This window comes from Balaenoptera ricei, chromosome 8 (assembly GCF_028023285.1).
Source record: "Balaenoptera ricei isolate mBalRic1 chromosome 8, mBalRic1.hap2, whole genome shotgun sequence".
Taxonomy (NCBI): domain Eukaryota; kingdom Metazoa; phylum Chordata; class Mammalia; order Artiodactyla; family Balaenopteridae; genus Balaenoptera; species Balaenoptera ricei.
Window position 1 is genome coordinate 89,934,959 of NC_082646.1, and position 11,734 is coordinate 89,946,692.

Sequence of the window (11,734 nt, forward strand, 5' to 3'; positions counted from 1 at the left end):
CAGCTGGGCCCGAGAATAAGCAAGGCTGACCTGACCAGCTCTCCTAACTGGGAGAGAGGGAAGCACAGCATTCCCTGAGGCAAGGCAGGTACTCCGTGTTCTAACCTGGCCACATGCACTTGTGCAGGGAGAAGGGCAGCCCCAGCTGAATGGCAACAGGCAGCTCATGGCCCCCTTGGTCTGGGCAACGCTGGCACAAAGAGAGAACGCAGGAAGGATCTGAAGGGAAGCTTCCATGAACAACAGAGTCACCCTCCTGGGGACAAAGTGGGGACTGGAGCCAACTGTAGGTCTATCCTGAGAAGGCTAAAGAAGCCAAAGCTCAAGTTCAAAGGAGTAACGGCCATGGGCCTGAATAAATGGTGCTTCCAGGATCAGGGGGGCGGCCAGGTGCTCCACCTTTGACAACTCTTACTTCTTATGTCAACAGGAGCCCCTCAAGGCTCACGGGGCTGAGTAACTAACCCCAGGACAGACAGCTAGTAGTTTACTGAAGCAGGGTGCAAAATGAGGTATGTTCAGCTCCAAAATCCAGCTTCCAAAGAGCACAGCTCAGTGGCTGAGTTGAAGGCTGGACGACAGGCAGGGTCCTCTGAGTTCTCAGTTCAAGCCTTTTTGGGTTGAAGAACCCCAGCTGGCTGCCAACTCCAGTCGCAGCCGCCAGCATCTCTCACCTTAAAACCTGCAAAGCCTGCTCACTGACTCACCTCCTCTTCCTGGCTACCTGCGATGCCCATGTAAGTAGCTACCTGGAGCTCTGTCTATATCCAGAGCTACCAGGTTGATTTTTTTAAAATAGAAAAACAGTCATCTCCTTGCCTGAACTCTTAGAATAAGAATCAGAGTCTGACCCCGGCCCACCAGGCCCTCCTTCACCCACTCCACTCCCCACTCAGCGGCCTTGCTTCTCTTCTCACCAAATGCTTGCCAACCTCCGTGAGCCTCTGCCCCCGCTTAGCGGGCTCTTCCCCCAGTTCTCCTCAGGCTGGATCATTCTTTTTTTTTTTTTTTAATAAACTTATTTATTTATTTTTGGCTGCATTTGAGTCTTCGTTGCTGCGCGCCAGCTTTCTCTAGTTGCTGGCGAGCGGGTGCTACTCTTCGATGCGGTGCGCGGGCTTCTCGTTGTGGTGGCTTCTCTTGTTGCGGAGCACGGGCTCTAGGTGCGCGGGCTTCGGTAGTTGCAGCACGCGGGCTCAGTAGTTGTGGCGCACGGGCTCTAGAACGCAGGCTCAGTAGTTGTGGCGCATGGGCTTAGTTGCTCTGCGGCATGTGGGATCTTCCTGGACCAGGGCTTGAACCCGTGTCCCCTGCACTGGCAGGTGGATTCTTAACCACTGCGCCACCAGGGAAGGCCCGGGCTGGCTCATTCTGACCCCTTATTGCCTCAGCTCAGACGTCTCCCCCGGTTACTAGCCCATCATCCTGCTCCAGCTCTCAGAGTGCACTTACCTTAATTTTCAAGTACCTTGTGCGTTTACCTGACATTTGTTCTGGTCTATCTCCCCAGAGTCCCTGAATGTAAGTCAGCTCCACTGAGCAGGGATCCCGACTGGTTCATTCTCTGTGGCATCCTGTGCACCCAAATATGGGCCAAAGGAGCAAACCCAGTTCACTGAATTCCCCGGAAGAAAGGACCCCATGTGGTCACTCTCACTGGGCCTGATGAATGTGGTCAGGCCACACCTGACAGCCTGTTGCCACCTTGGAAACCTCACCTTGGCTCAGAGTCAGCCCGAAGCAGTAAACAGGAGGCCTCCCTGCTCTCAGAGACAAAGGTCCTGCCACCTTGGGGGCGGAGCCTCTGCGCTGGAGACAGCACGCCTTTCTCTTTCTGTCTCTGTGTCTACCTCCGGTCCTGAAGCTCCCTCCACCCAAGAGAGGCTGTCTGAAACCACTCCCAGCTGTACCCCGAGGGCACGGAAGGCACCACCCAGCACCCTTTCTCTCTGGTAATTCCTTGTCACCGTCAAAGAGTTCCCTTTCTTCCAACCCTCTTCAAGGCCCTCCTAAGCCTGTGGGATTGCACCTAGTTTAAGCTTCCTTTCCTCTGGGCTGCCTGGAGTCTGGCTTACGGAATCTGCACCCTCCCTCACCCTGCGGTCAAATATTCCACATGATTATTTCTCTGAGTGTCCTAACCCAAAGGACCATGTCCTTGGGCTTAGCTGGAGGACTAAGGGCTCACTCCTCATATGAATTTTGTCAGTGGAGGGGTGGGTCCAGGGCAGGGGTGAGGCAGGGAATGGCGTGGTCCTCTGTTCTAGTGTCCCCCAGTGCCCCTTGCCCTGGGGGACACTAGAGATTGCCCATCGACCAGACAGGTCAGGGAGCGTGAGCATGGCTGACACCACAGAAATTCACCCCAGCCCAGAGCAACAGCTCTGGGTGCTGCCTGCCTCTCAGTTCTGCCTCACTGACTCAGACGAAAGGGACTCCTTCTTGCGTGGAGCGTGGTCGTGATGGGGCACAGAAGGGAGGCCCAAATCTGTCCCTCCCCGTCCCTCCGATGCTACCCCTACCCCCAGACTCCTACCAGCTCAGCCTCCAGGTGCTACAGCTCCAGAGCGCTCTTTCCAAAATGTTAAGAATAGACTTGGCACCCGGTTGCGTCTATCACCCCAAAACAAGCAAACTCAGCTTTCTAAGCAGGCTGGCTGAGGGGTAGGCACGTTGCACAGAGAGGGTACCAGTAAGCACCCCTCCCCTAGCCTGTTTCTATTCACTCCCCACCCAACTTCCCCTGTCTGGAATGTTTCCTTTAATATAGCTCTTTGCTACAAGTGCCTCTGAAGTGGTATTGGAAATCAGAGACCATATTCCAGATTTATCCAGAGTAAACTGGGCTCAGCAGTGATTGGCAATGGCACTTCGGGGGCAGCTGGGAATGCAGACTTTTCTTCTCTGAGACCTGTTTCCTCAATTTATTCTTCTGTGATTCCCTGGAAGTAGTTGAAGGAGGTTCCTTGATTCTAGTTTACTTCCTACCAGAGTTAATGTGAACGGAGGTGTATTCGAACCTAAACTAGCCTTAGGCTGGTGAGGGGGGCCTGGGCAGCTAACTCAGTGGTTCCACTTGAGAGAGGCTGGAATCTGAGACCCGGGATATCTGGGACTCTTTGCTGCAGTGCTTGCACCTGGACAAACAGCAGAATACAAAGAAACTATAAGGGACTAAAAATAACTGCGTGCATGCGCAATTGGGGCAAATTATGAACAATCAGATACAAAAAGACCCAAAACCCAACTGCCACTTCTGGGGTGTCTGGAGCAAAAGCAGGGTACCGCGCATGATCCCTGCACACAGCACCACCAAGGGGGTGGGCACACCACCCAAGCCACCCCTCCCGCCTGAGCCCTGGACCCATCCTCACCCTCACCCCGTTTAAGGGACCAGCTTGCCGGCCCTGCTCCCCACCCCAGGGGGGAAGCGAGGGAAGCTGTTACTTGCTTTTGCTGTACGTCAGCACAAGTCCACATGAAGCCTTGCCTGAATTTCTCATCTGGCCTCTTATCAATTTCTATTGATTAAAGAGTCCAAGAACCCTGGTCGGTAACACACCCAGCAGAATCAACTGGTTTTAAAAGTCGTGTGTTAAAAACTAGATATGCCTGAGTGCAGCTGGTAGGAACATATATATCGATACAAAATTTTTAAGGCTATTTTTGCAACACCCAGCAAATTCAAAATATCAACTCTGGCAGGACAGTTTTGCTTCTAGAATTTATCCTTTAGAAATACTACACAACAATGAAAAACGAAAGAGAGAGATGACACTAAAACACTGTTAAACGAAAAAGCAAGGTGTAACACAGTATGTACGATGCAGCACCACCCGAGCTGAATTTTTTTTAATTTTATGCACACATACACACGCATATGTGACAAAGAAAATATATAGGAGGAAACATGAGTAGCTCTAGGGAAGAGACGTGGGGACTTGAATTTTTACTTTATGTGCATCTATAAACTTTCCAAAATCCTCATGTATTATTTCCAGAATTTGACAAATACCCAGTCCCTGGGCCCACCCTGGAGATTCTGATTCTGTAGAGCACGTGCATTTTTAAATGGACCACATGTGGTTTTGCTATACTGCTAAGATCAAGAACCACTGAGTACTCTAGAGAGTTGCGGGCAAGGGTGATCAAAATGTCCCCTTGGACGACACAGAGACAAGACCCAAAAAGAAGAAAAAGAGATCAAAGAAAGAAAGGAGAAGAGGGATCCCAGAGCTAAATGCTATTAAGTGTACTGCAAAAGAAAGGGAAGGTTAAAAAAACAAAGACAACAGGACTCTAATCCTAAACTCCTGCCCCAGATGACCCCATACAACCCCTAGGCAGAGTATAAATATGAAAAAAATTACTCCCCAGAGCTGATTTGTTGAAACAGTCTCTAAGTTACCACCTTTGTAACTTAGGAGTTTGGAGAACAATGGATATCAGAACTCTAGGTTACCTGCTGAAAACAGGCTTGGACAAGGTTTTCAGGGAAGAGATTTCGAATAAGGTCCAGAAAGGCATCCAGGCTGGACACTTCATCATTCTTCTGCCCAGGCCCCAGCTGCTTCTTGAGTTTGGGGTTCCCCGGGTGGATAGCCAAGACCAGGATGACCCCCAGCACCGCAGCGATGATGGTCGTGGACATGTAATATACCATAGCTCTCGTGCCTAAGCGGCCACTGGCTTTAGCATCCAGGCCTGACAACCCTGGATGGAAAAGAAATCCAGAAGTATTAGTTCTATTATTTTCCTGTTACTTGCCCCTCTCTGCATACCTATAACCAACCCTCGGCTTTGTATCACTCAAACGTATTAATGGTTAATTAAACCTTCTTCACCTGAATATTTGGTCAATTCCACAGTTTACAATTCAATATTCCAAGGATATTTTTGAGATTCTAGAGAACTGGGGAGAGTTGGACAACATCTGGTTCAGGGTTTATAAACTGGTTGGTGACTACTTTTTGTCAGTCTGCAATAGTGAGTTAAAATTGAATACTCTCTTCAATTTTTAATTCTGAGATTATGTCCTTCCCACTTATTTGATATTAAGTTATCCTTTCTTTATGAAGCGGTGGTCCTGGTACATGCTAGGTTTTTTTGTTTGTTTTAATGTCCTCACTTAGGAAAATAAAAGATTGGTAGCCCTATGTATTCAAAACGTCTTTTGAATACATTACTGGTCATGAAATCAAAAGTCTGGAAAAGTGATTCTAGCACAGCCTTCTCATTCCCCCGAGGTGAAACTTGATGGAGACCACATTTTCTGACCTCAAGTAGGGATGTGAGAACAGGTGCACAAAACACCCAGCACGGGTGGGAGCTTCATTTATATTTCAGGAGCTTCTGTGATGGTTAGCGGAAATTCCAAGCAAGTCACAAAAACTCCAGCCTTCATTGGGTTTTTTTTCCAGTAGTTTCTTCAGTTTTTCTACTTCCTGGTTTCAGTTCCTGCTTTTACTAGACTGAGAGATGCAACCCTTTCTGGGGACCAGTCTTTTTTGCCGTGGGGGAGGAAGTTATTATTGATGTTAATAATTCTCTGAGTGAAGCTGACCCATATGTGACACATTTCTCCTTACAACCTGAAGTCTAATTCTAGCCGACGGAAGTGAGGTTTCCTTACCAGGTTGGCCAATGTACCATCTGTTAAACAGGCATGGAGAACAAATTTTCTCTGGTTTAAAAAGGAGCATTTAAAGTGAAGATTGAGCTTCACTCAGTCTGGGGCTGAATGATAAGATCCTCCCGACACTGAGTCCCAGCTCTTTCCCTCACTGGACTCACTGGTCCACCAGCTATGAGACTGTAGCATCTGAATCTCTTGGAGTTACCAGAGCTTCACTACCTTCATAAGGTGGATGGTCCAGAGGGACAGCTTTCTCAAGGTCACCCAGCCTGTTGGCACCCAGATATAAACCAAAGCCCAGCTCTTCATCCCTAACTCAGAGCTTAGTCTCTAAACTTTATCAATTTATACCTTGTTTGAGTAATATTATTTGGTAAGGAGGAAACTACCAGTATAAGCCCAGGGAGGGGAAAAAAGTCTTTCAAATAAAACAACTCTTTCAGCCAAAAAACAAGTGAACGTGACCTATACATTAAGGGTACCTTTCTTCTGAAAAACTCGAAGGGTTTCATATCTAGTATTTCATTTATTTTTAATACCCACTTCCCTCTACACCCAATTAAGTAGTAAAGAGAAAATTTCTTTTTCTATTTGTTACCTTTATTTGGCAGTTTCTGAACAGACACAATTTGGGAAATGAGAAAAGTATACATTAAAAATTAAAATCACTGGATATGATCACTTTTAACATGCGGCTATTTCCTTTTTATCTTTTGTTGCTAGACAGACAGATGGACCAACCAATAGGTGGCAAACTCTTTTTTTAGGGTTGCTTATCCCAATTTTAGAGACAGGAAAAACCAAGGCTCTGAAGTGAAATGACACAGATGATCACATTCATTGATTCAACCAAACTGAGATTCTATGGTCAGTCCAAAAGCTCGAGCGGGAGTATGACCCGCTTTGGCCGGGTGCCAGAGAGGTGGTCTTACCTGTGATTAAACTGGAGATGATTAGAGGCAGAATGAGCATTTTTAGCATCCTCATGAGTATATCCCCTGGGAAGGCTATTAACATAACCACATCAGGGTGGATAGGAGATGCCAAGCGAAGAAGCCCTCCACATACTGCCCCCAGGATGACACCTATAAGAAAGGGGGAAAAATATGAATTTAGCTTTTGCCCTCATCAAATGAATAGCTCTAGGGATGTAGTTCAATGACATTGACCTTCCTCATACGTCTCCATCATCAGATGATGACTAACACGTAACAAAAATACCATTAGAAAAGTGAAGTTGATTTTGATGATTCGTGAGAAAATACTTTGTATCTCCAACTATTCTAAAAGGCAGCACTGGAAGAGTCAAGAAGAGCCTTCTCAAGGCTTTGTGGGAAATATAAGCTGGCAACTTGACTCTGGCTTCTTTGAGGATATCATCCACTTGCAGAGTCACAGATTGTCAGTAGAAATAATCCACAGTGCCAGAGATTGCTTCACTTCGCAGCCTAGGCTGGCCACATTCCATGGTGTTTCATGTTTTTCTTCCCTTTTGAACTGAATACCAGATAAAAGGAACATTTAAGTGACCAAGCTGGGGTGTTTTCTTTATTCTTCTCTTTTCTTTGACTTCCGATAATTTCCCCATGGCTTATCCTCAAGAAGTTTTGTCTTTGACTTCTATGCCCTTGTACATAATCTTGAGACTTGCTGATCTTAGGGGGGGTCAAGGGGGGTGTCTAAAAATATATAATTTGGGAGGAAACAATTTGGGCAGAGATGATAGCAGGAGCCTTTCACTTTGCATACGCAGAGATTCCACAAGAAAACCTTGGATCTCTCCAAACTGGTGGCCAACATAAACGACCTTCTGGAGACCACAAGTGGGGTCATAGCATGACTGGTGTAAGGGGGTGGGGAGGTCCTAGGTATGTGGCTATGGTGTTAACTCCAGACATGCAAAGGGAGTAACATGGCCAAAAGCCTTATCTTTTTTTCTTCCACAGGTGAAAAACACACTTCTTCAAAACCTCTGATGAATGAAATTTGCTTCTGTGGAGGGTAACCCTTGGAAAACCCTACCACGCCTGTGGTCTTCTTCTATTAAGTGAACTGAGCTGGGGGGCAAGTTCCCAGTCCTGACTAGTCCACCGACATCCAAGGTGACTGACTCGAAGGAGAAGCCGTGGACGATGTGTGTGTGTGTGTGTGTGTGTGTGTGTGTGTGTGTGTGTGTAGATGGCTCTTCATTGCTTCCGCGTATAGCCTCATAAGAGTTGAAGAACAAGGAGGAGGGGTTGAGAAAGGAAAAGATGTGGTTGTCACTATAAGAAACCGCAATTTTCCCCATTTTCAATCAATCCTGGTTGAAAACCCAAGGCCAAGTCTGTATCAACAGTCACACGAAAGGACAACCAGAGCTTGGGTGAGGCCAGAGGCAGGGGAGTAAGGCATTTGAGGTGGAGCTGGAGTGGATCAAGGGTTTGGGACAAGCCTCTTCCACACGGACCTCGTTAGCTAATGTGCTAACTGAATCTAAGTTAATGAGGTGCTTGAAGAAGCTTAGACCTTGGGAGCCCTGTTAGTGGGGTTAGGGCAACTGTTGCCTTTATCTGGACACAGGTACTTCTCTAAATGTGGTCTACTGACCATCTGCTTTGGAATCACCTAGAAGGTTTGTTAAGATGCAGATTCCTAGGTCTCACTCCAAGTGGCCCAGAGTGTCTGTGAGTACGGCCTGGGAATCTGCATGCTGACATACCCATGGGAAATGTACACGCATACTGAAATCTGAGAACCACAAGAATCCCAAGGAGGCAAACACGGCTAGGGCAGGTGACAGGGAAGACGGTATCACTGAGGCAGCCGTGCCTGGGTAAAGGCAGAGTTAGGCAGAGCGTGTGGCTTGCTTTCCAGGGGGAGGGCTGGCTGCCAGAACCAGCTTCCATACAGAGCCAGGAGAGACCAGGGGAAGAGGGGAGGGTGGGGCAGGCCTGTCACCTACCGAACACGGTCAGCGTGAGCAGGAGATTCTTCCCCAGCTTGTCACACAAGCGCAGCCCCAGATGCCGGGGCTTCGGCTCCTCCGAGCTGAGGTGGTTGTCGTGCATCTGCACTTCCACCTGCTTGGGCATGTTGTTGGCACTAGAACAGAAGGGGAGGCAGTGGTCAGAGTCCGCTGGGCATCTCTGCGGTTTGAGGGTCTCAGGTTGTAGGAGGCGAAACAGCCTTCCCCAGGCACAGCTGGGAATCTGGAACCATGGGCAGGAAAGTAAAAACCAGGGCAACTCAGGGCACCCTGAATTCCAGTTTGCCTATAAGCAGGTTACTAGGACACGCTGAACGCCAACACGCCAAGTGCTTTTATCCCTGTTATCTTGGATCATCACAGAAAAGGTATCACATAGGCAGTGGAAGGTTTTTCCAAGAGTTGCCCACCATGGTAACTCTCTGAGGCAAGTATCTCTGCCCTGTTTTACAGAAAGTAACTTGCCCAGCGTCACAGGCTAAAAGGAATGGAGAGTCAGACTCCATATATGCCTGGCTTCAAAACCTGAGCTCTTTCCTTCTTGTATCAACAGCAAGAAGATGGCTTTTGAATAATCTAAGGTCAGGAGCGTCACAGCCTAAGTCACTGCTAAATTAAATGCCTCTGAGCTCAAGCCTTCCCCATTCGGGACACAGAAAAGTCATAAATGCTGGTAGTCCCAAGTTTTACCTCTCTTTTGGAAAAGATGGTTTATCTAGTTAAAAACAATTCATTCCATTGTGGTTTTTAAAAGGTCACTTGCATTATCAGGAGTCCTCTAAGCTGCCAATAGTCATGCTACTCAGTGTCAAAGAAGTATGGCTTTAAGAAGCATGCAATCACCTTCACCCGTAGATGCACCCAGCCCTCTTCCAGAAAAACCCCATGTGAACCCAAGCTATGCTAAGACTCTGCCAATGGAGCCCTTGCCAGGATAATGAGTATACTGCCTTTTTTTCCAGCTACGTCATTTCCCAGGCCAATAAGATTTCAAATTTAAGCTTGGGGACCAACATAGGGAGGCCAATTTTTCACTTTGACGTCTTAGGACGTTTTTGCTAGCTGCCATTTACAACCACCATCATGTGACAAACAAACAAAAAAAGGTCTTTAACACCTAGAAAGACAAGTCACAGTCTCTGAATAAATGACAATATCTTCCCAGATAGGCAGGTGTCAGCTTTACCCAGATATTCTCACCACAGACTGGGGAGATCTTCCTTTGGAACCAACAGAACTCTTCAGATTAGTGGTTTGGAATCACTGGTTATAATGGAAATAGTGTGGGTTTTGGAAACAGAGTCTGGGTTCAAATTCTGACTCTATCACTTGCTAGCTGTGTGGTTTATAGAAAGAAGGGCTCGAGGCCTACCCTGTGGAAGTTAAACATGGTAATGTATGTTGGGGGCCTGGCATGGCAGCCAACACAAGTGGTTCCTTTCTCCAGGGAACATTCACGACAAGGGTGACATTTAAGTTAGGGGACCCACCCAGTTGCACCATCATTCTTTCAAGACACCAAGCTTAGCTTCCAGAGTCTCAGAGTCAAGACCAGGGACCCAACACAAGACTTACTTTTTCATAACAGGCTGCCTAATATACTTGCTTCCAGAATAAAATGATACAAATGAACTTATTTACAACACAGAAACAGATTCACAGATTTAGAAAACAAATTTATGATTACCAAAGGGGAAAGGTGGTGGGGCGAGGGATAAATTAGAAGTTTGGGATTAACATATACACACTACTATATATAAAATAGATAATCAATAAAGACCTACTGTATAGCACAGGGAACTCTTCTCAATAGTCTGTAATGTCCTATATGGGAAAAGAATCTGAAAAAGAATGGATATATGTATATGTATAACTGAATCACTTTGCTGTGCACCTGAAACTAACACAACATTGTAAATCAACTATACTTCAATAAAAAATAAAAATTAGGGCTTCCCTGGTGGCGCAGTGGTTGAGAATCTGCCTGCCAATGCAGGGGACACAGGTTCGAGCCCTGGTCTGGGAAGATCCCACATGACACGGAGCAACTAGGCCCGTGAGCCACAATTACTGAGCCTGCGCATCTGGAGCCTGTGCTCCACAACAAGAGAGGCCGCGATAGCGAGAGGCCCGTGCACCGTGATGAAGAGTGGCCCCCGCTTGCCGCAACTAGAGAAAGCCCTCGCACAGAAATGAAGACCCAATACAGCCATAAATAAATAAATAAAAAATAAATTAAAAAAAAAAAGTACTCCTTTCATGGAATTAAAAGATAAAAATAAATAAAAATAAATAAATAAACATTATAAATAAATAAATAACAGTATATTTTAAAATTAGGAATAATGTGACATGGTCTGGTAGAATGCCCAGATGATAACATTAGTCAAAATATAAGCTTCTTAGTCTTCCCTTAATGGCCTAATATTCTACTCATCTAGTTAGTCTGGGGGCAATCTCTGACTATCTGGCATACGTGTGTGTTGATGATCGCTCAGACAGTCTAAAGAAGAAAATAGGGCATGAAGCTCATAGCAAGCAGACAGGGGCTTTCTGACCGGCAAGCAGTAAGTACCACTTCCTCCCATCACCAAGTGAAACAGACGGAAAAGTTCTTTTTACAGCACAGCAGGGAAAATGATCAAAACTATCTTTTTAACATGGATAGACTATATTTCTATGCTTGCATTAGGATCTTTTTATATTTTTTAAACACTTCTCCAGCCAGTAATCCGAAGCTGTAAACCAGGAAACTGCCAACGGAGAATGGAGGCCGTACGTGTTCAGAAATGGTGAATGCATTCGTTAGCCAGCCCTTGGCAAAAACTCTATGAGCCCCTTGAGAGCGTAATCCCCTGCCTTCTGCTTCATTTGAAGCCCTCCTGCCTCCGAAGTTAGAATCAGGCACATGGTTGGTATTTCAGTGAGACTCACAAGTATTTAAACCAGACATTCTGGCAGGATCCACATGATGTAATGAAAGTGTCAAGCATCAAGACAGCCGTGTCCAAGTGAAAACACACAAATATTAGGTTAACATACACACCCGATCCAGCAGTGTGGTCGGATGCCTACTGGCCACACTTCTTAGTTGCACAAAATCGCTGTGTGTTTAATGATTTGTCTTTTAA

General features: G+C 46.5%; 1 protein-coding gene across 1 annotated transcript in view; it reads right to left on the reverse strand.

Annotated features, from left to right (window-relative positions):
* SLC1A2 (solute carrier family 1 member 2) overlaps nt 1-8,719 on the reverse strand; it is a 48,850-nt gene extending 40,131 nt beyond the window's left edge. The window contains exons 1-3 of the mRNA XM_059929644.1: nt 8,580-8,719; nt 6,568-6,720; nt 4,463-4,713 (exon numbers count right to left, since the gene is read on the reverse strand). Coding sequence (XP_059785627.1) covers nt 4,463-4,713; nt 6,568-6,720; nt 8,580-8,709 — 534 coding nt within the window. The 5' untranslated portion in view covers nt 8,710-8,719. The remainder of the gene's footprint in view (nt 1-4,462; nt 4,714-6,567; nt 6,721-8,579) is intronic.
* Nucleotides 8,720-11,734: the final 3,015 nt, after the last annotated feature.